This window comes from Sciurus vulgaris (genome assembly GCF_902686455.1).
Source record: "Sciurus vulgaris genome assembly, chromosome: 3".
NCBI lineage: Eukaryota > Metazoa > Chordata > Mammalia > Rodentia > Sciuridae > Sciurus > Sciurus vulgaris.
This window is the reverse complement of record NC_136463.1, coordinates 53,340,405-53,360,211: the sequence shown is the minus strand read 5'-3', so window position 1 is coordinate 53,360,211 and position 19,807 is coordinate 53,340,405. Positions and strand designations below refer to the sequence as shown.

General features: G+C 37.9%; 1 protein-coding gene across 4 annotated transcripts in view; it reads right to left on the bottom strand.

Annotated features, from left to right (window-relative positions):
• Positions 1-19,807, bottom strand: part of MYH10 (myosin heavy chain 10) — a 151,632-nt gene that overhangs the window by 86,308 nt on the left and 45,517 nt on the right. For all 4 annotated transcript variants that reach the window (XM_079133067.1, XM_079133068.1, XM_079133069.1 and 1 more), the window contains exon 5: positions 6,694-6,796. In XM_079133067.1, coding sequence (XP_078989193.1) covers positions 6,694-6,796 — 103 coding nt within the window. The remainder of the gene's footprint in view (positions 1-6,693; positions 6,797-19,807) is intronic.

Sequence of the window (19,807 nt, the reverse complement as noted above, 5' to 3'; positions counted from 1 at the left end):
GGCTAGAAAACAAGATTTTACAAACAAAAGATGTAAGTATATTAATATGTGCTTTAATCATGAAACACAACAGAAAGCTCTGTGAGGAAGCATGATGACATTTCTGGCGAAGGAAAGCACTAGAAAGTGATGTTTTGTTTCTGGAATGTAATTTCAGAATTATCTTTTATGACCTAAATAAATCTGCTTTTTCCAAACACAAACCTTACCCTTATATTTTAAAATGCCCACAGTATTCTACAACTAAAGATGAAAAAAGAAAAGAAAAGAAAAGAAAAGAAACCACTAGAAAATATCATTCTCTAAGTAAAAGATGTGGAATATAAAGAACCACAAGTAAGATTTTTCAATTAGCAGCCATTTATTGTGTGAAGCATTGTGCTACTGTCCAGTGCCCAAACAGGAACAAATACATGCCGGGCTATTACTTCCCTTCTTATGGATCTGGACATCAATGAGACCTAGTAAAGATCTCAGCATCAGTATCTGGGCTCTGATTTGGGCTCTGTCAAGCAGATTGAAGGGTGGGGCAGTGTTCCCAAGGCACTCATACTAGGAGATATGCTACAGATGCCCAGATTGTCACAGGTCTTAACTGCAGTCTATAACTGTGTTCAGTTGAAACCAGCCAGGAGCCAGTCCTGTCAAGAACCTTGGGCCATATGAATTCATTATGCAATATTGCTTCACTTCCTGGCATTAGAGAATTTTCTCCTTGTACAGTGAATCTTTCAATTTACTAACTTACAAACACTTGCCTGTTATGCAAATCTCCCTAAAACATTATAGTCTGCCCAATTTTACTAAACATGGCATCCTGAACCAATTCTGATGACTGAGAGCACCACTAAGAATGTCTGTCACTCTGTGACAAGGCAGACTACCTTTCTCTTAGGAGTCAGTGGTCACATCCATCAGTGTGCACTCAACTAAAATCTTGCAGACTAAGGTATATTGGTTTTGCATCAATTGTTTGCGCCTCTAAACCATCCCCCAGCTTTTTTAAAATCCAATTCAATTTATATAAGGTTGATACAGAACATGGCTGATGGAGAACATCAACTCTGATGTTTTGACAAGTGTGACATTACCTTTAAGCAGTCACTGTTAGATCTAAGGCTTAGAATATGAACTCCTCCAAGTTAGATGCCATCCTGCCCAATCATAATTAAATGACTTTCATGATTTTAAGGTGTCTCCCTAAATTAGAAGTAGAGCAAATAATGCATACCCCCCTTTAATATTCTGTAGAGATTCTTTTTTTTTTTTGGGGATGCTGGGGATCGAACCCAGGGCCTTGTGCTTACAAGGCAAGCACTCTACTGACTGAGCTATCTCCCCAGCCCTGTAGAGATTCTTTAGGTCAAGTTTTTTATTGACTCTTTCCCTTCTACTTCCCTTAGGTCTGGGATCTAGTATAGTGGTAGAACGCCCTGGGTTCAATTCCTAATACCACACATTCACCCATGTGCATGTGCACGCACACACACACACACATACACAAAGAAAAAAAGAAAAAAGAAAGAAGAAAAAACCCAAGATTTGGGCTAAGGTCCTCTGAGTCGCCATTGTAACTGTAGATGCAAGCACTCCTATGTCCCTACTGTTGTTTCTACTGCCCTGATGTCACAGAATTACTTCCCTGATGGATCTGTGACATCAATGAGTCAAATAAAGACCTTAAAAACTCATAAATAAATCTCAAAAAGTTCAACACAGAAGTGGTATCACAAAACATATAAAAATGGTCTTATAATTAAGAAACTAACCATGGTCATTTCTATATTAAACAATTTAATGATAAGACAAATGGAACTACCATCTCTCAAACAAATTATGAAAGCATTTACAAACCATCAGGGAGCAGTGATAATTTAATGTTTTATTAGAGTCAAAGGGGTAATGTCCCCGGCTTCTATTCTATATGATAATGGGGGATTTATTTAGGAATGTGGAGGGGAAGAAAGCATCATTAGCTCTTGAAGTTAATTTTTACATTCTAAGTATCTAGAGTCACATAGTGTTTTAAAGGTCTACAATCATGGTTGTACATCATGTGTTTATATAGTGTATAAAATACACTTGCTGTATGACATAGAATGAGCTTGAAATGATTAAGAAATACATACTTCTTTCAAAACTCCAAGTCGGCCAGCAAGAGGCTGGGGCTGGAATTATGCTGCACTTTGCAGGTCTGGCAAAGCCAAGTGCAGGTGTTCCACTGACCACCAAATAGGAATAAAGCAGGATGCCAGAAACAAGCACAGATTGCAAACCAGATTTTAATTGCAATTGGAAATGCAGGTCCTTCTGTTCTTTCTTTTTCTCTCTCTCTCTCTCTCTCTCTCTCTCTCTCTCTCTCTCTCTCTCTCTCTCTCTCTCTCTCCCTCCCTCCCTCCCTCCCTCCTTCCCTCTTATTAATTTATTTTTGGAACTAGGGATTAAACTCAGGGGTATTTAACCACTGAGCTAAATCCCTAGTCCTTTTTCATTTTGTGACAGGGTCTTATTAAATTGCAGAGGCTGGCCTAAAATTGCCATCCTCCTGTCTCAGCCTCCTGTGTTGCTGGGATTACAGGTGGTATGTGCCATGATGCCTGGGAGTACAGGTAATTTCTGTACTTGCCACTTGCTATTACTTTTTGTCTTGATTCAAGGAAATTTAATGGCCCCAAGCTAAGGAAAGATACAAAATCATTCTGAAGCTGACTCAGGAGGCAGAGAGGCAAGGTGGATTGGTTTGAAGGACTCATTCTCAGGGCATAGTTAAGTTTGCAAGTTACCCATTTTCAAATCTGCTATGAAACTGCACTATGTTGAGGCTTTGGAGGTGCAACAAACACTGCCAGACTATCATGAGGGGAGGTGGCAGTGACTCTGCTTGCAGTCAGCTGGGGGGCGCTCAGGGCATAAAGCCAAACAAAATTTTAATTTTGTTATAAAAAGTATACCATAAGTTCATAGGTGAATGTTTGCTTAAAGTTTACTTCTTAAATATTGCAACTTTAACTCTGAAAACTGATTTCTCTTTTGAGTTCAGATTTTTGAAATGAAGATTAAGTTGTAAAGGTAAGCATGAGAGAATGAGTATACAGCTAGAATGGTTATATTAAAAAGACAATGTCTTGTGTTGGCAAGGATATGAGAAACTGGAACTCTCATGTGTTGCTGGTGTATATGCAAAACGCTGCAGTCTTTTAATAAATAGCTCGGCAGTTCCTAAAACTGTTGAAATTAGCATGGGACCCAGCAATTCCACTTCTAGGTAGGTAAACAAGAGAAAATGAAAATATATGCCCACACAAAAATGTGGACCTAAACATTCATAGCAGTATTAACCATAATGGCCAAAAAGTACAAAACAATTCCAATGATAAGTGCATAAATATGACATATTTAATACAATAGAATATTAGGCCATAAAAATGAAGGTAGCACTTACACATGTACATTGTGATTAACCTTGAATAATTATGTTAAGTGAAAAGATCAGTTGGAAAAGACCCCTTATGTGCTGAGGATGTAAATCAGTGGCAGAGTGCTTGCCTAGCATGCATGAAGCCTTGGATTTGATCCTTAGCAACACACACACACACACACACACACAACCATGATAAAAAGGACCATCTACTGTATGATCTACTCATATGAAATATTCAGAATGGGCAAATTCATAGAGAATGAAAGTAGATTAGAGGTTGCCAAGGGCTGGGGGAAATGGGAAGTAAGCTCATTACAGGGTTTCTTTTGGGATAATGAAAATATTCTAAGGTCAATTGTAATAACAACTGAATTGCATATTAAAAAGAGTAAACTATGTGTTTTAAATGGGTGAAGTGTGTGATGTGTGAATTATATTTCAATAAAATTATTTTGAAAATGAATGAGCAAATAAAGAAAATACTGACAAAATAAGGAGCCTAGAAATCCCTTCCCTTTTGTTTTAACAATTCATACTACTGTGTAGTGATAAAAATGCTAGAAATGTACACAAATGGCTGTTTTACATATAAAGTTCCTCAAACCTGCGGAATAAAACCAACCAAAAGAAACAGCAACCTTGCAATGTACAGTTGGCCCTCTCTGGGTTTTATACCCATAGGTTCAACCAAATGCAGACTGAAAATTTCGGGAAAAACAATGGTATCCTTACTGAAAATGTACAGACTTTTCTTTCCTCATTATTATTTACATTGCATTAATTCAGAGGTGATTTAAAGCATAGGAGAGGATGTACATAGGTTCTATGAATCATTTTATATAAGGGACTTGAGCATCCAAGAATTTTGGTAACTGAGGGGGTTCAGATGACTGTCCTGGAACCAAGTGCCCTCAAACAACAAGGGATAACTGTACGGACTTTCCACATTACTTTAAAGCAGTAGTTCTCAAAATGGGGTGAGCAAGCCATGGGCAGGGGCACCTAGCAGAGAGAACTAATTTCTTGACAGGACATTCTCCCCTATGGGGATGACTGTTCCACATTCCTTAGGTGGATGAGAGGAGAAAAATTGAGAACCAGTATTCTGGCTGTATTTCTAAAAACATCACCATAGCTACTACTTGATTTGACTACTACCAAAATAAACTTTGGAAAGGCAGCCTCAGGTATTCTATGTGCAGTGACACATGCAATACAGCGTGCAAATCAGCAATGGCAGCGAAGCCTGGTCCAGAGCAGTGGCCGCCTTCTTTGGGAGAACTTGCTTCCCAAGGATCGACTGGACTCACAGTAAAATCAAGGGGGAGGCATGCTACTGACATACACAGGGATCCACTCTATCATTTAAAATGACATCGACACAAATGTCAACAATATTGTCTCCTGTGTTCCACAGAGGATTCTGAAAACCTAAATCTGTATGTCACTGATTTATCAGCACTCTTAAGTACAGATTAAGAGGCCATTCAGCATGTACCTCTGAAGCACAAAGAAAAGCTGGTTTCTGGTCTGGATTGTCCCTCTTTAACTGGCAAAGAAGGCTTTAAATATCCCGTAGGATAATGATTATTTCACTAATCCTTCCAATTTATATCACTGGCCTGAACAAGTTAAAAGGAGCAAGAGAACAACACAGGCCTTCATAGGTCTAGTACGGCTTCAGTGTCTGATGATTTCTTAAGAATTTTAAGAAAGGTATCTGAAAACCTCAGTATCTCTGACAGTTCCCTTAGGTATGTATGAGCATTTCTTTATATCAATAGATCATTTCTACACCTCAACGGTTTTGTTTCTCACTTTATATTAGCTTCATATTATCATGCTTGTGGAAGACAGAAAACCAAAACCATTCCCATGTTAGGGAAAAGATTACATCCAAAGCCAGATGTTCCACTCTATCTAAGGATCTGGCTTGGTTCTGCCTTCCTCTCCTCCCAGGAAACAGGAAATGGAGGTTCTGCTTTGGTTCACGGTTTGTTCAATGTCAGGTTCTGTGGAGCTAGCTAAAGGGCAGGCAAGGCATCTGACAATTAGGAAGAATAACATTTCTCCACTAATTGCCCAGCACAAAGAAAATTCTAAGTGATTATGTGTATTAAATACGATGATGCTTTAAGGTTAAAATTCATATAGGCAGAACTATTCAATGCCACAAAACTTTAACAGATTAGAAATTTATTGACCCCAAAGGTACAACTTTTAAAGTTGCTACCCCAAAATCAAAATTTAATGTGTGGCACAAAAGCTAAGTTTCCATGTGTTTCAGAAGTATTAGATAATACCAGCTATATTTGCTAGATGAAACCATAAATTTATAGGTTTCATAAACACACAGTTCAATGTCATGATAAAGGGGCAAATAAATATTAAATTAACCTGGAAAACAAATGTAAAGCAAAATGGCATGCGTCTTCTCATGAAATAAGGCTCTAAGCAATACGCTTTTCAAAATTAGGTGCTTTTTAAAATAATAGATTCAGAACTAAGGATGGTATTTATTTCTAGTAGAGACTCAATCTAAAGACAAATTAGTGCAAACACTTAAGACTAAGAAGCAGAAAGAAAAGCACTTGCCTGGTGTTTCACTGGTTTAGGCGAGTCCTGCTGTTCATTACAAACAGATAAGCAAATGTTAGCGAGTCTGGGTCTTTCCCTAGCAGGAGCCACATCCAAAGCACCAAACCAGCGTGCAAGCTTAGGACTATGGAGGCCGCTTTAGCTGGCATTCTCTCAGGCTGCATCAATTACCATTCCTGCACCTCTACAAAGATTAAGGATATCTGGTATTTATATTCTACATTTCTATCTTTTCTAGCATTGATTCTTCCCATGTATCTCCCTTCCCCTCACATAACCTTTGGCAGCAGCATCAGGCTACTCTGCAAGTTCACAGACTGCTAAAAATATTTGAGGACTTTTTTTTTTTTTTTTTTTATGAAAAGTAAGAAATCTTCATAAGCACTGCTCATCAATTTTTTATCACTCTTACCAAATCTTTGCAAGAAATTAGGCTTCAAGTCACAGCCATAATTCCTGTTTGCCCTATAAGGAAACCTATTTCATGGCAATTTCTTTGAATCCTGCCTGGCTCCTCTTGAGTAGGGAAAAAATAAAGGTTGCTGGGTAGAGGGTGACAAGGGAGCTGTCAATCAAAGCAGTACATAGAGTGCAAGTGTTTCCTTGGTTTCACTTCTAGAATTTTAAAAGAAAAAAACTAAGGTTTACAAAGCAACAACAAAGCCAACACTTACAGGAATATTATGGTCCTTTCTTCCCTTATGTGAAGAAGCAACATGAGCAAGGTACTGAATGACTTTCTTAGTATTCTCTGTCTTTCCGGCACCCGATTCACCCCTGAAAGAAATATTAACATCAGCTGTTTTAAAGAAAGTTTGGTCACGCATTCCAAAATTATAACTGCTATAATTGATCTGAATCAGAACGAGAACTAGTAAAAAATAAGAGAAAAAGCAGGAAACAAACAAAAAAACCCATTGGCAGTAGTTAGAAATTTATTAAAAAAAAAAAGATTAAATAAAACCAAATAAATATTCCTTGGTAGGTGCCAGTAAGACAACACAGGAAAATGTCCATTACTCTTTTTTTTTTCTTTGGCTGCTAGGGGTGGAGGCTTCCACAAGAGAAGTGAAATTTAAGTTTATGAGCGTCCATGAAAAAAATTTCCACACCAGAAATATCTAGTACTGCAAACAAATTCTAAAAGAATAAAATTATGAGATTTAATTTGAAGGAGCTCACAGGAACTTTGGGATGACCACTGGTTACTGATGTTCACCTTCAAAGCCCCTAAAAGCCTACTTGAATCATCCTTTGAACTGGATAAGAACAATTCTCTCCTCTGCACCAACGTCCCACTTGGCATGACCTTCTTAAGACCTTCCCACTGGATGCTGGTCATGCACACCAGGCTCTCTGCTCCCAAGGACTGTGGTCTCACAAGTTAATATTTGTGTCTGCTTCTTTTTACTTCCACGTAACCATACAAAGTGTTAGCACAAAGGCCATATGTAATTCATATATAATTGGTTGTCAAAATGAGGGAAAAAATTTTGTCGTGAATGGGGACAAATGCCATCACTTTATGAGATTCATATTACAAATCAAGTTGCCAACACTTTAAAAGTTCATTTTTTTTTGTTTGTTTGTTTTTTTAAATATCTAGACAGAACTAAGCTTAAAAATTCAGAAGGTGCTGTCAGCACCAAGAGATACCTGAATTATGTCTTCTCTGCTCAAACACTTAAGGTTTCCCAAGACATGATCACAGCAAACCTATCTTCATAATCAATGAAAGTCTCAATTTAATTATAATACAAATTTTAATATCTAAACTAATTTTTCTTAAAAAAATCCAGAAACTCAAAAATGTTATATGCAAAAAATGTTATAATGCTAGCAAAAAAATCTAAGCATTTCCTCTTCTGTTTGAAAATCTAATGTTTCTAACAAATCCTGGCACCATTCTTGGTACTGTACTTAGAATTGCAAAATTTGAACTACACAACTTGGTTAGGGTGTAGCTCAGTGGTAAAGTGGTTGCCTGGTATGCAAGGGGCCCTGGGCTTGATTCCTAGCACAACAAAACAAGTAAACTACAACTGCCCACTAATTAGATTTTTCAGCGGACTTACTGGTTGTAACATCTTCCTGACTCTCTGAACCTAGACTACCTCAGTCTCAACCAGAGAGGCCTGGGAAAAGTGATCCTACTGACCAGTTTTATAGTTATGAGTAAGGAAACAATCTTCTCTTGGCCTCAGTGTTCCAATCTGTAATATGTAGATAAATTCAATCCTTACTAGTTCCAAGACTGAATGATTTTAGGTTTAACCCACTTACTGGTTTATAAAAATATTTTGGGGCTGGGGATATAGCTCAGTTGGTAGAGGGTTTGCCTTGCAAGCATAAGACCCTGGGTTCAATCCCCAGCACTGAAAAAAAAAAAAAAATAATAATAATAATAATATCTCATATATTAACCTTACTGATTACCTCTACTGTTATATTACAAATAGTTCACCCCTGTTTCTCCACCAAGAAATTTTCTGAATCTCAGGTACTCCAATCTAAGGTTTTAAAGTTTCTGCCCACCATTGATACTTAAAAAAAAAAATCTTTCAGCAATCTGAGAAAAACAAGGTTTGAGATAAGAATTTAATTTTTCCTCAAATAATTTGGCCCATATCCCAATACCGATGGTTGATGAAGACATTCATTCTCTAGTGATGCTATCTTCATCTCATATACTTATTTCTTACACGTAATGGCCCACTCAAGGCCAGTACCATAATGCAAGAGGTAGGAAATTTAATTGGCCAGAGCACTGTTCTTCTTTGAAAGAAGTAGTCTGAGGTTTGTTTTCAAGATAAACCTCAAATAACTTTGTTCTGCTATCCCTGACCCATCTCCCTGCCCTGCAAAGAGAAAACAATAGGTGAAATTTCATGTTAAATGGCATCAGCATACATATATTGTTTTTAGGGAAAATTATGTCTTCTCGCCAATCTTTCTGGTAAGTTTTTCTATCTTCCTTAGTTCAAAGTAATCAAGGCCCTTGTTTTCCTTATTGATCTTTGATATCATAGTACCGAGCTTAGCAGGTGCTTGATATATACTTCTGACTGAATGAATAGGTGTTACTCATTTCTTCCTAGTCTTTTTTACATTTTTTGTTCCTGTCATTAATGTCCTTTTATCAGCAATATATATGCTACCTGCTTACCACTGGTACATAGGTAAGGTAATGATTTTCCTCCATTCATTTAATAAGCTCATTCATTCAGCCATTTGACAAATATTGACAAATCAACCTCTGGGTGCATTCTTCCAGATATTCTTCTAAGTGCTAGGGATACGGCTGTGAAGGAAACCCATGTCCTTGTGGAACTCAAGTTTAGAAAAGACATAAAATAAGCAAAACAAATGAGATAATTACAGGATGTGAGCAATGCTAAGAAGGAAATAAGACACTGAAAAGGAGGAAGTTGGATGTTAGAGAAGAAGGCATAGGCTCCTTCAGAAGCCGTGGTGAGGGAGACACCTCTTGGCAGGAGCAAAAGCCAGCAGGTGAACAGCTGGGGAAGGAGCTTGGTGCCCTCCAGAAATGGCTGGTCAGCTGCCAAGATTTCATATAACAACCAAGGCAGAGAGTGGCAGGAGACACTGATAAAGCAGGGAGCAGGTGGATGCCATAGGCCCGGAAGGTCACAGTACACCTTAGATTTTATTCAAGTATAATTTCTTAATAGTAGTGAGAGTGGTGTTCTGATGTTAACTTTATTCAAAATATTTAGCGTTTTGATGCTAATCATGACATTGGTAGTTGGTTTCAAACAGATAATTTTGTATTATGCTAAAGAAATGAGCCTCCTCTCATTTAGCCTGATGATGACTTGTCTCAAAAAACAGTTATGGTTGTTACTTTTCCATTTAGTTTGTCCCTGTGGTTTCCCAGCTCGCACTGCTCATTCATTGGCTAGGCTTCAGTATGTCCTCAAAGCATTTTTTCCGGGCCTGTCATGCTTATGCAGCTGTACTTCAACAACTGCTCATGAACTCTTCTACATTTTTACATATTTCAGATCTAAAGTAACTCTGCTATACAGAATACTGCTTCAAGGATAGATGTATATTCCCAAACTCCACTCTTAACCCCCAAGAGGAGAGATTATGACTCTTAAATTCTCCATTATAAATTGGGAATGACAGCTCCTAACACACAGAACTGTTGAAAAACAAATACAGTCCAACCAAAATATATAATTAGCATTCAATAAACATTAGCCTTTACTGTCCACTTAAATGTTCTTACACTATACACACAACAATTTGAATTACCACACTTTGAAGTCACTTAATGAGTCTACAGATTTGGTATAGTGGTTTAGAATGTGGTCTATGGTCTAAAACTGACCTACCTAGGCTCAAATCCTTCTACTGCTCTGTTATAGTTTGGATCTTGATTGTTCCCTAAACGACCATGTGTTGAAAGCTTGGTCACCAGCCCATGGTGGAATCTTTAGTAAATGGGATCTAGTGGAAGGAAGTCAGCTCATTTGACAAGTACCCTTAAAGGAGTTAGCAGGATCCTGGCCTCTTGCAGGTATCAAGAGATGAGCAGCTTTGCTCCATAATGTGTTCCCAGTATTAACACTCAGTATTGCCAAAAAGCCCAAAAGTAAGGGAGACAAGTGACCCTGGGCTAAAAATCTCTGAAATCATAAGCCAAAATAAACCTTTCTTCCTTATAAGTTGACTTACCTCAAGCATTTGTTACAGCAATGAAGAGCTAACTAGCACAAACTCCGTAACTGTTACTTCATTTTTATGAGATTCAGTTTTTAAAATAAAACAATCACTTCTTGGAATAGAAAATGCATGCAAACAGTGTGTCTGACCAAAAACCTCTCAAGAAATGACAGTGCTATGAATAGCTATGATGATGATCAATGATGATGATGATGATAAAGACATTGAGAAGTTTATCCCCCAAAAGATCTCTGGTTTTAATATGAAGAAAGTGGCAGAAAATATAATTTGGGGGTGTGAGGGGTGCCAGGGATTGAACCCAGAGGTGTTTAACCGCGGAGCCACATCCCAAACATTTTATATATATGTATTTTTTTTTTATTTAGAGACAGATCTCATTGAGTTGCTTAGGACCTTGCTAAGATGCTGAGGCTGGCTTCGAACTCATGATCCTCCAGCCTCAGGCCCTCTAGCCGCTGGGATTTCAGACATGAGCCACTGCGCCCGGCAGAAAATATAATTCGAAAAAAAAAGAAAACAATGGGAAATGGCGTATCTGTCACAGATGGAAATAAACACAGTTTGAACAAAAGCAAAGGGGCAAGAGAACCAAAAAGAAAGCTCAGCAAACTTCTCTTGAAGAAAGTTAGAAGAACCCTCAGAAAGCTGAGCAACAGGCGAAAACATCAACAGCAAAGAGGGCAAAAGGAATCTGCGCCTCATTTCCACCAACAAACTAAGATGTACAATGTAGCAGTTTTAGCCTTGAAGTGGCTGATGGTTCCACTGCTGATCTATATAGGACCAGTTAGGGGAAGAGCTGTGGGCCCATCACTCTACTCTTTTAGTTTTTAATAGCCTTCACAGAGGCCAAAGTTAGCCTAAAAACAAAACAAGAAGCCTTCTGGTTGGGGGTGCCCTGTGTCTGCTGAAGCACATTAAGGTAGAAAAGATCAGGAGTTTTTAACCTGAAGGCATTTGTGTTTTCTAGAAAGGTCTAGAGTTTTCACTGGCTTCTCAAAGGGATGTGCAATCCAAAACAAAAACATAAAGAACAACAAGCAGGGAAGCAAATCATTAATACATGGCCAATTCTGGAATCTTTATTTGAATCTCTTCTGCACTTTGATTTTCCCAATGAGAAATTCCTTCCCTTGCTTTTATTCTCTCTGGATATTTGTAATATCTAATTCATTCTAGATTCTGCAATACCCTTTGCCTGAAGTTCTTGTTTCAGATAACCTCAATTTAAAAGACACCACATATACATTACCTCTCTATATATTAAATATATGTATATATATTATACATATAAACATCAACCGATGATTTCCTATAGTTCCAAAACTCAATTCCTTTACAAAGCAGCTTATTAGGAAGGACAGAAATTTTGTGATCAAGATAGGCTTGGAATAAGCCAGGCATAGTGGCACAAGCCTGTAATCTCAGCAACTTGGGAGGCTGAGGGAGGAGGATTGCAAGTTCAGCCTCAGCAACTTAGAGAGATCCTGTCTCAAAATAAAAGAAAAAGGGCTGGGGATGTGGCTCAGTGCCTTTGCCTAGATCATTTTTTTCTTGTTTTTAAATCTTTAACTGATGCAGAATTGTCACTAGCACTTTTTAAACTTCTATTTACTGTTTGATTTTCATGCTTCTTTTTCATCTCATAATAGTGTGAGACACTGCCATAGCAATCTACTAATTCCCAAAGTTTTACAAGGATATCTAAAATAGTCAGAAAAGCAAACTTGGGTCAGTCTAGAGACACTGGCTGGCTGAATCAGGGTCACAGGGCAGGGCTGGGACAGGAAAGAACTTCAGAATTCTACCTAACCATGGGTTGTTTTTCAACTACACGATACTTTTGCCTTAGCTATTTGATCAATTCTATCAATTTGGTTACTTTAAAACTTTCAAGTTATGCAAATCCTAGCAGCAATCAACTGTTCGAAATCCAAGCTGAATGGCCATCACCACTTAATGTAATATTTGTATATGAAAGATAAAACTTCTTTACCAAAAAGTCTATTGTCAGATCTTTTTTTTTTTTTTTTTTTAAATTTAAACAAGTGGGATACATGTTGTTTCTCTATTTGTACATGAAGTCAAGGCATACCATCTGTGTAATCATAAATTTACAAGGGCAATGTTGTTTGATTCATTCTGTTATTTTTCCCCTTCCCCCCACCCCTCCCACCCCTCTTTTCCCTCTATACAGTCCTTCCTTCCTCCATTCTTACCACCCTCCTTATCCCTAACCCTAAACCTAACCCTAACCCAAATGCTAACCCCTCCTACCCCCCATTGTATGTCCTCATCCGCTTATCAGCGAGATCATTCGTCCTTTAGTTTTTTGAGATTGGCTTATCTCACTTAGCATGATATTCTCTAATTTCATCCATTTGCCTGCAAATGCCATAATTTTATCATTCTTCATGGCGGAGTAATATTCCATTGTACATATATGCCACAGTTTCTTTATCCACTCATCAACTGAAGGGCATCTAGGTTGGTTCCACAATCTGGCTATGGTGAATTGAGCAGCTATGAACATTGATGTGGCTGTGTCTCTGTAGTGTGCTGATTTTAAGTCATTTGGGTATAGGCCAAGGAGTGGGATAGCTGGGTCAAATGGTAGATCCATTCCAAGTTTTCTGAGGAATCTCCATACTGCTTTCCAAAGTGGCTGTACTAATTTGCAGCCCCACAGCAATGTATGAGTGTACCTTCTTCCCCACATCCTCGCCAACACCTATTGTTGCTTGTGTGCTTGATAATCACCATTCTAATTGGGGTGAGATGGAATGTTAGGGTAGTTTTGATTTGCATTTCTCTTATTACTAGAGATGGTGGACATTTTTTCATATATCTGTTGATTGCTTGTACATCTTCTTCTGTGAAGTGTCTGTTCATTTCCTTAGCCCATTTGTTGATTGGATTATTTGTATTCTTGGTGTAGAGTTTTTTGAGTTCTTTATAGATTCTGGAAATTAGCGCTCTATCTTAAGTATGAGTGGCAAAGATATTCTCCCACTCTGTAGGCTCTCTCTTCACATTACTGATAGTTTCCTTGCTAACAGAAAGCTTTTTAGTTTTAATCTATCCCAGTTATTGATTCTTGCTTTTATTTCTTATGCTATGGGAGTCCTGTTAAAGAAGTCTGATCCTAAGCCAACAAGTTGAAGGTTTGGACCTACTTTTTCTTCTATAAGATGAAGGGTCTCTGGTCTGATTCTGAGGTCCTTGATCCATATTGAGTTGAGTTTTGTGCAGGGTAAGAGATAGGGGTTTAATTTCATTCTGTTGCATATGGATTTCCAGTTTACCCAGCACCATTTGTTGAAGAGGCTATCTTTTCTCCATTGCAAATTTTTGGCACCTTTGTCTAATATGAGAAAATTGTATTTATTTGGGTTTGTGTCCGTGTCCTCTATTCTGTACCATTGATCTACCTGTCTATTTTGGTACCAATACCATGTCGTTTTTGTTACTATTGCTTTGTAATAGAGTTGAAGATCTGGTATTGCGATACCCCCTGCTTCGCTCTTTCTACTAAGGATTGCTTTAGCTATTCTGGGTTTTTTATTCTTCCAGATGAATTTCATAATTGCTTGCTCTATTTCTGTAAGGTACGTCATTGGGATTTTAATTGGAATTGCATTGAATCTGTATAGCACTTTAGGTAGCATGGCCATTTTGACAATATTAATTCTGCCTATCCAAGAACATGGGAGATCTTTCCATCTTCTAAGGTTTTCGTTAATTTCTTTCTTTAGTGTTCTATAGTTCTCATTGTAGAGGTCTTTCACCTCTTTTGTGAGATTGATTCCAAGTATTTTATTTTTTTTGATGCTATTGTGAATGGGGAAGTTTTCCTAATTTCTCTTTCTGAAGATTCATCACTTATGAATAAAAATGCATTAGATTTATGAGCATTGATCTTGTAACCTGCTACTTTACTGAATTCATTTATGAGTTCTAAGAATTTTCTGGTGGAATCTCCAGGTTCCTCTAAATATATAATTATGTCATCAGCGAACAGGGATAGTTTGAGTTCTTCTTTTCCTATTTATATCCTTTAATTTCTTTGGTTTGCCTAATTGCTTTGGCTAGAGTCTCAAGAACAATGTTGAATAGAAGTGGTGAAAGAGGGCATCCCTGCCTTGTTCCAGTTTTTAGGGGGAATGCTTTCAGTTTTTCACCATTTAGAATGATATTGGCCATGGGCTTAGCGTAGATGGCCTTTACAATGTTAAGGAATGTTCCCACTACCCCAGTTTTTTCTAGTGTTTTGAGCATGAAGGGATGCTGTAATTTATTGAATGCTTTTCCCGCATCTATTGAAATAATCATGTGATTCTTAACTTTTAGTCTGTTGATATGGTGAATGACATTTATTGATTTCCGGATGTTGAACCAACCTTGCATCCCTGGGATAAAACCCACTTGATCGTGGTGCACTATCTTTTTAATATATTTTGGTATGCGATTTGCTAAAATTTTGTTGAGAATTTTTGCGTCGATGTTCATTAAGGATATTGGTCTGAAATTTTCTTTCCTCGATGTATCTCTGTCTGGTTTAGGTATCAGGGTGATAGTGGCTTCATAGAATGAGTTTGGGAGGGTTCCCTCCTCTTCTATTTTATGGAATACTTTGAGAAGTATTGGAATGAGCTCTTCTTTAAAGGTTTTGTAGAACTCAGCTGAGAACCCATCTGGTCCCGGATTTTTCTTTGTTGGTAGGCTTTTGATGACCTCTTCTATTTCATTGCTTGAAATTGATTTATTTAAGTTGTGTATGTCCTCCTCGTTCAGTTTAGGTAATTCATATGTCTCTAGAAACGTGTTGATGTCTTCAAGGTTTTCTGTTTTGTTGGAGTATAGATTTTCAAAATAGCTTCTAATTATGTTTTGTATTTCACTCGTGTCTGTTGTGATATTTCCTTGTTCATTCCGAATTTTAGTAATTTGAGTTTTCTCCCTCTTTCTCTTTGTTAGTGTGGCTAAGGGTTTATCAATTTTGTTTATTTTTTCAAAGAACCAACTATTTACTTTGTTAATTTTTCCGATTGTTTCTTTTGTTTCAATTTCGTTGATTTCAGCTCTGATTTTAACTATTTCCTGTCTTCTACTACTTTAGGTGTTGGTCTGGTCTTCTTTTTCTAGGGCTTTGAGCTGTAGTGTTAAGTCATTTATTTGTTGATTTCTACTTCTTTTGTTGAATGCGACCCATGAAATAAATCTTCCTCTAAGTACTGCTTTCATAGTGTCCCAGAGATTTTGATATGATGTGTCTTTGTTCTCGTTTAGTTCTAAGAATTTTTTTATTTCCCTCCTGATGTCTTCTGTTATCCATTCATCATATAATAGTGTATTATTTAATCTCCAGGTATTGTAGAAGTTTCTGTTTTTTATTCTGTCATTTATTTCTAATTTCAATCCATTATGATTTGATAGAGTACAAGGTAGTATCTCTATCTTCTTGTATTTGCTAACAGTAGTTTTGTGGCATAAAACATGGTTTATTTTAGAGAAGGATCCATGTGCTGCTGAGAAGAAAGTGTATTTGTTCTTTGTTGGATGATATATTCTATATAAGTCGGTTAAGTCTAAATTGTTGATTGTGTTATTAAGATCTATGGTTTCTTTATTCAATTTTTGTTTGGAAGATCTATCCAGCGGTGAGAGAGGTGTGTTAAAATCGCCTAGTATTATTGTGTTGTGGTCTATTTGATTTCTGGAATTGAGAAGGATTTGTTTGACGTACATGGATGAGCCAATGATCGGGGCATATATATTTATGATTTTTATGTCTTGCTGATTTATGCTTCCCTTAAGTAGTATGTAATGTCCTTCTGTATCACTTCTGACTAGTTTTGGCTTGAAGTCCATATTATCCGAAATGAGGATGGATACTCCAGCTTTTTTGCTGTGTCCGTGTGCATGGTATGTTTTTTCTCATCCTTTCACCTTTAGTCTATGGGTATCTCTTTCTATGAGATGAGTCTCTTGCAGGCAGCATATTGTTGGATTTTTCTTTTTAATCCAATCTGCCAGTCTATGTCTTTTGATTGATGAGTTCAGGCCATTAACATTCAGGGTTATTATTGTGATATGATTTGTATTTCCAGTCATTTGACTCATTTTTGTTTTTTGACATGATTTGGTTTCTCCTTTATTTGGCTATTCCTTTAGGCTAGTTCCTCCCGTTGCTGATCTGCATTGCTGTTTTTCATCTCTTCCTCATGGAATATTTTGCTGAGAATGTTCTGTAATGCCAGTTTTTTTTTTTTTTTTTTGTAAATTCCTTTAGCTTTTGTTTATCATGGAAGGATCTTATTTCATTGTCAAATCTGAAAGTAAGTTTTGCTGGGTATAAGATTCTTGGTTGGCATCCGTTTTCTTTCAGGGCTTAGTAAATGTTGTTCCAGGCCCTTCTAGCTTTTAGGGTCTGGATTGAAAAATCTGCTGATATTCTTATTGGTTTCCCCCTGAATGTAATTTGATTCTTTTCTCTCGCGGCCTTTAAAATTCTGTCTTTATTTTGTAAGTTAGGTATTTTCATAATAATGTGCCTTGGTGTGGGTCTGTTGTAAGTTTGTATATTTGGAGTCCTATAAGCCTCTTGTACTTGGTTTTCCATTTCATTCTTCAGATTTGGGAAATTTTCTGATATTATTTCATTGAATAGATTGTTCATTCCTTTGTTTTCTTTCTCCAAGCCTTCCTCAATCCCAATAATTCTTAAATTTGGCCTTTTCACGATATCCCATAATTCTTATAGATTCTGTTCATGATTTCTTACCATCTTCTCTGTTTGGTCAACTTTGTTTTCAAGATTAAATATTTTGTCTTCAATATCTGAGGTTCTGTCTTCCAGGTGTTCTATCCTATTGGTTATGCTTTCTATGGAGTTTTTAACTTGGTTTATTGTTTCCTTCATTTCAAGGATTTCTGTTTGTTTTTTTTTCAGTATCTCTAACTCTTTATTGAAATGATCTCTTGCTTCCCGTATATGCTCTTTTAACTGTTGATTGGTGCGATCATTTAATGCCTGCATTTGCTCTTTCATCTCCTTCTTCAATGCCTGCATTTGCTCTTTCATCTCCTCGTTTGCTTCCCTGATTGTTTTAATTATGTACATTCTGTACTCCCTTTCTGACATTTCTTCTGCTGTGCATTCATTGGGTTTTATTGATATAGTATCTAGGTTTGTTTGGGACATTTTCTTCCCTTGTTTTCTCATATTGGTCAGATGTCAGTGGGACTCTGATATTACAGATTTCCTCTATTGGCTTATAGTGTCCCTGTAGATTTCCAGTGTATCACCTCCCAGCCTTCAGTAGCCTGAAGTCTTGGAGTAACTTGATAATGCAGTGCTTCTGAAGAAAGCTGCCCCTAGCCCACTACTGGTTCTAGGGCTTGGAGCTGGCTCTGTGTGGAAAGGCTCTCACTGGGGAGCCTGCTCCGAGAAGCTGGCCGTGTGGGAGGAGCCCACCGCCGGAGTGTGCAGCGCTGCTTGGGGAAGACTCTAGCTGCCCTGCCCTACTCTAATAAGCCGCTCGAATCCGGGCCTGCTGCCCGAGCTGAGCTTCACCAAGTGGGGGAGACTCACCCCGTGGCTCTATTTTAGTCTGAGTCTCTCAATGCCTCCCCTTTTTGAATCCTGGGTTCTGGAGCAACTGGAGATGCAGTCACCCTCTAGTCCGCCATCTTGGATCGCCCCGTGGAAAAAGCCTGCGGCCGGAGGGGGCAGGGCTGCCTGGAGAGGTCTCTGGCTGCCCTGCCCTGGTCCCAGAGGCTGCTTGAGAGTCAGAGGTCTCCGCTGGCTTGGGGACTTGTGACTGGCTCTGTGTACAAAGGCTCTCACTGGGCGGTCTGCTCCGAGAAGCTAGCCTAGAAAGGTGCTTCCTGCCGGAGATAGCCGGGCTGCTTGGGGAAGTCCCTGGCTGCCCTGTCCTGGTCCCTGAAGCAACCTGCGGGCTGGAGCTCGCAGCGCTGGCTCCTATTGTCACATCTTGATAGAAGGATATTATGAAGCAAACCCTGTTTTAGGATTGTTACATTACACTAAAATATAAGAGAACCCAAATTTTCTGTAATATTTATATATGTAAATACAGTGTTCTCTAAAAAGGGAGTTTAAGACAACAGCAATTTCCTCATCAAGGGTGATTTTTGTGATTTTTTTTTTTTTTTTTTTTTACGGTACTGGAGATTGAACCCAGGACCCTGTGCTTACAAGGCAAGCATTCTACCAACTGAGCTATCTCTCCAGCCCTGTGAATTTTAATTCTAATGTGATGGAAGGTCAACAGGAACATTATGTGTTTAACAGGATTTCACTTTGAGTTAACACTGGGTGCAAGTGTGAAAGACTTTGCTCCTTCCTGATATAGGACATCCTGAATGTCCACTCTAAATACCACATATATGGATGCTGTAATAACAATGACTAAAAGGAGGGGACCTGCAAGTGCCTGGCTCATACACCCACCGTCTATGACCAGAGTCTGCAGAAACCAAGGCTGGCTGGGAGCAGGGGGCAGAAGAGGCCAGGTGGTAAATTAAAAGTTCTTGCTTTGGAGAAAAAGTAAATTAATAAGCACCTAAGACAAAAAACTTAAAAGACAAGCTATCAAAGTACTTTTATATTGATTTAAACAAAAAGTATGTTGCTTCTAAATGTATTTTCTCTTTGTGTTGCTGTATAAACAGGTACTTAGTATAAAATTACTAAATGCTTAAAATATCTTATAAAGTTGACTCCTTAGTTATTCTCTCACAGATAACCAAATTAGCTCAGTTGTGTACTAAATTTAAGAAGATCCCAGTTACACATTCTTGAATGGTTTATTTGGTAGATCCTCAAAAGCATCATGGTGGGCTGGGGTGAAGCCCCGAAGTAGAGCACTTGCTTATACATCCAAGACCTTGGGTTGAATTCCTAGCACAGCAAAGAAACCCCAAAACCAATCAAATGAACAAAAAAAAACTAAAGAACATATCATATTTTCTTAAATTGAGGATATAATGTTTTACATTTTCATATTTTTCATGTCACAGTCTGATTTTATAAATGTTATGAACATGAAA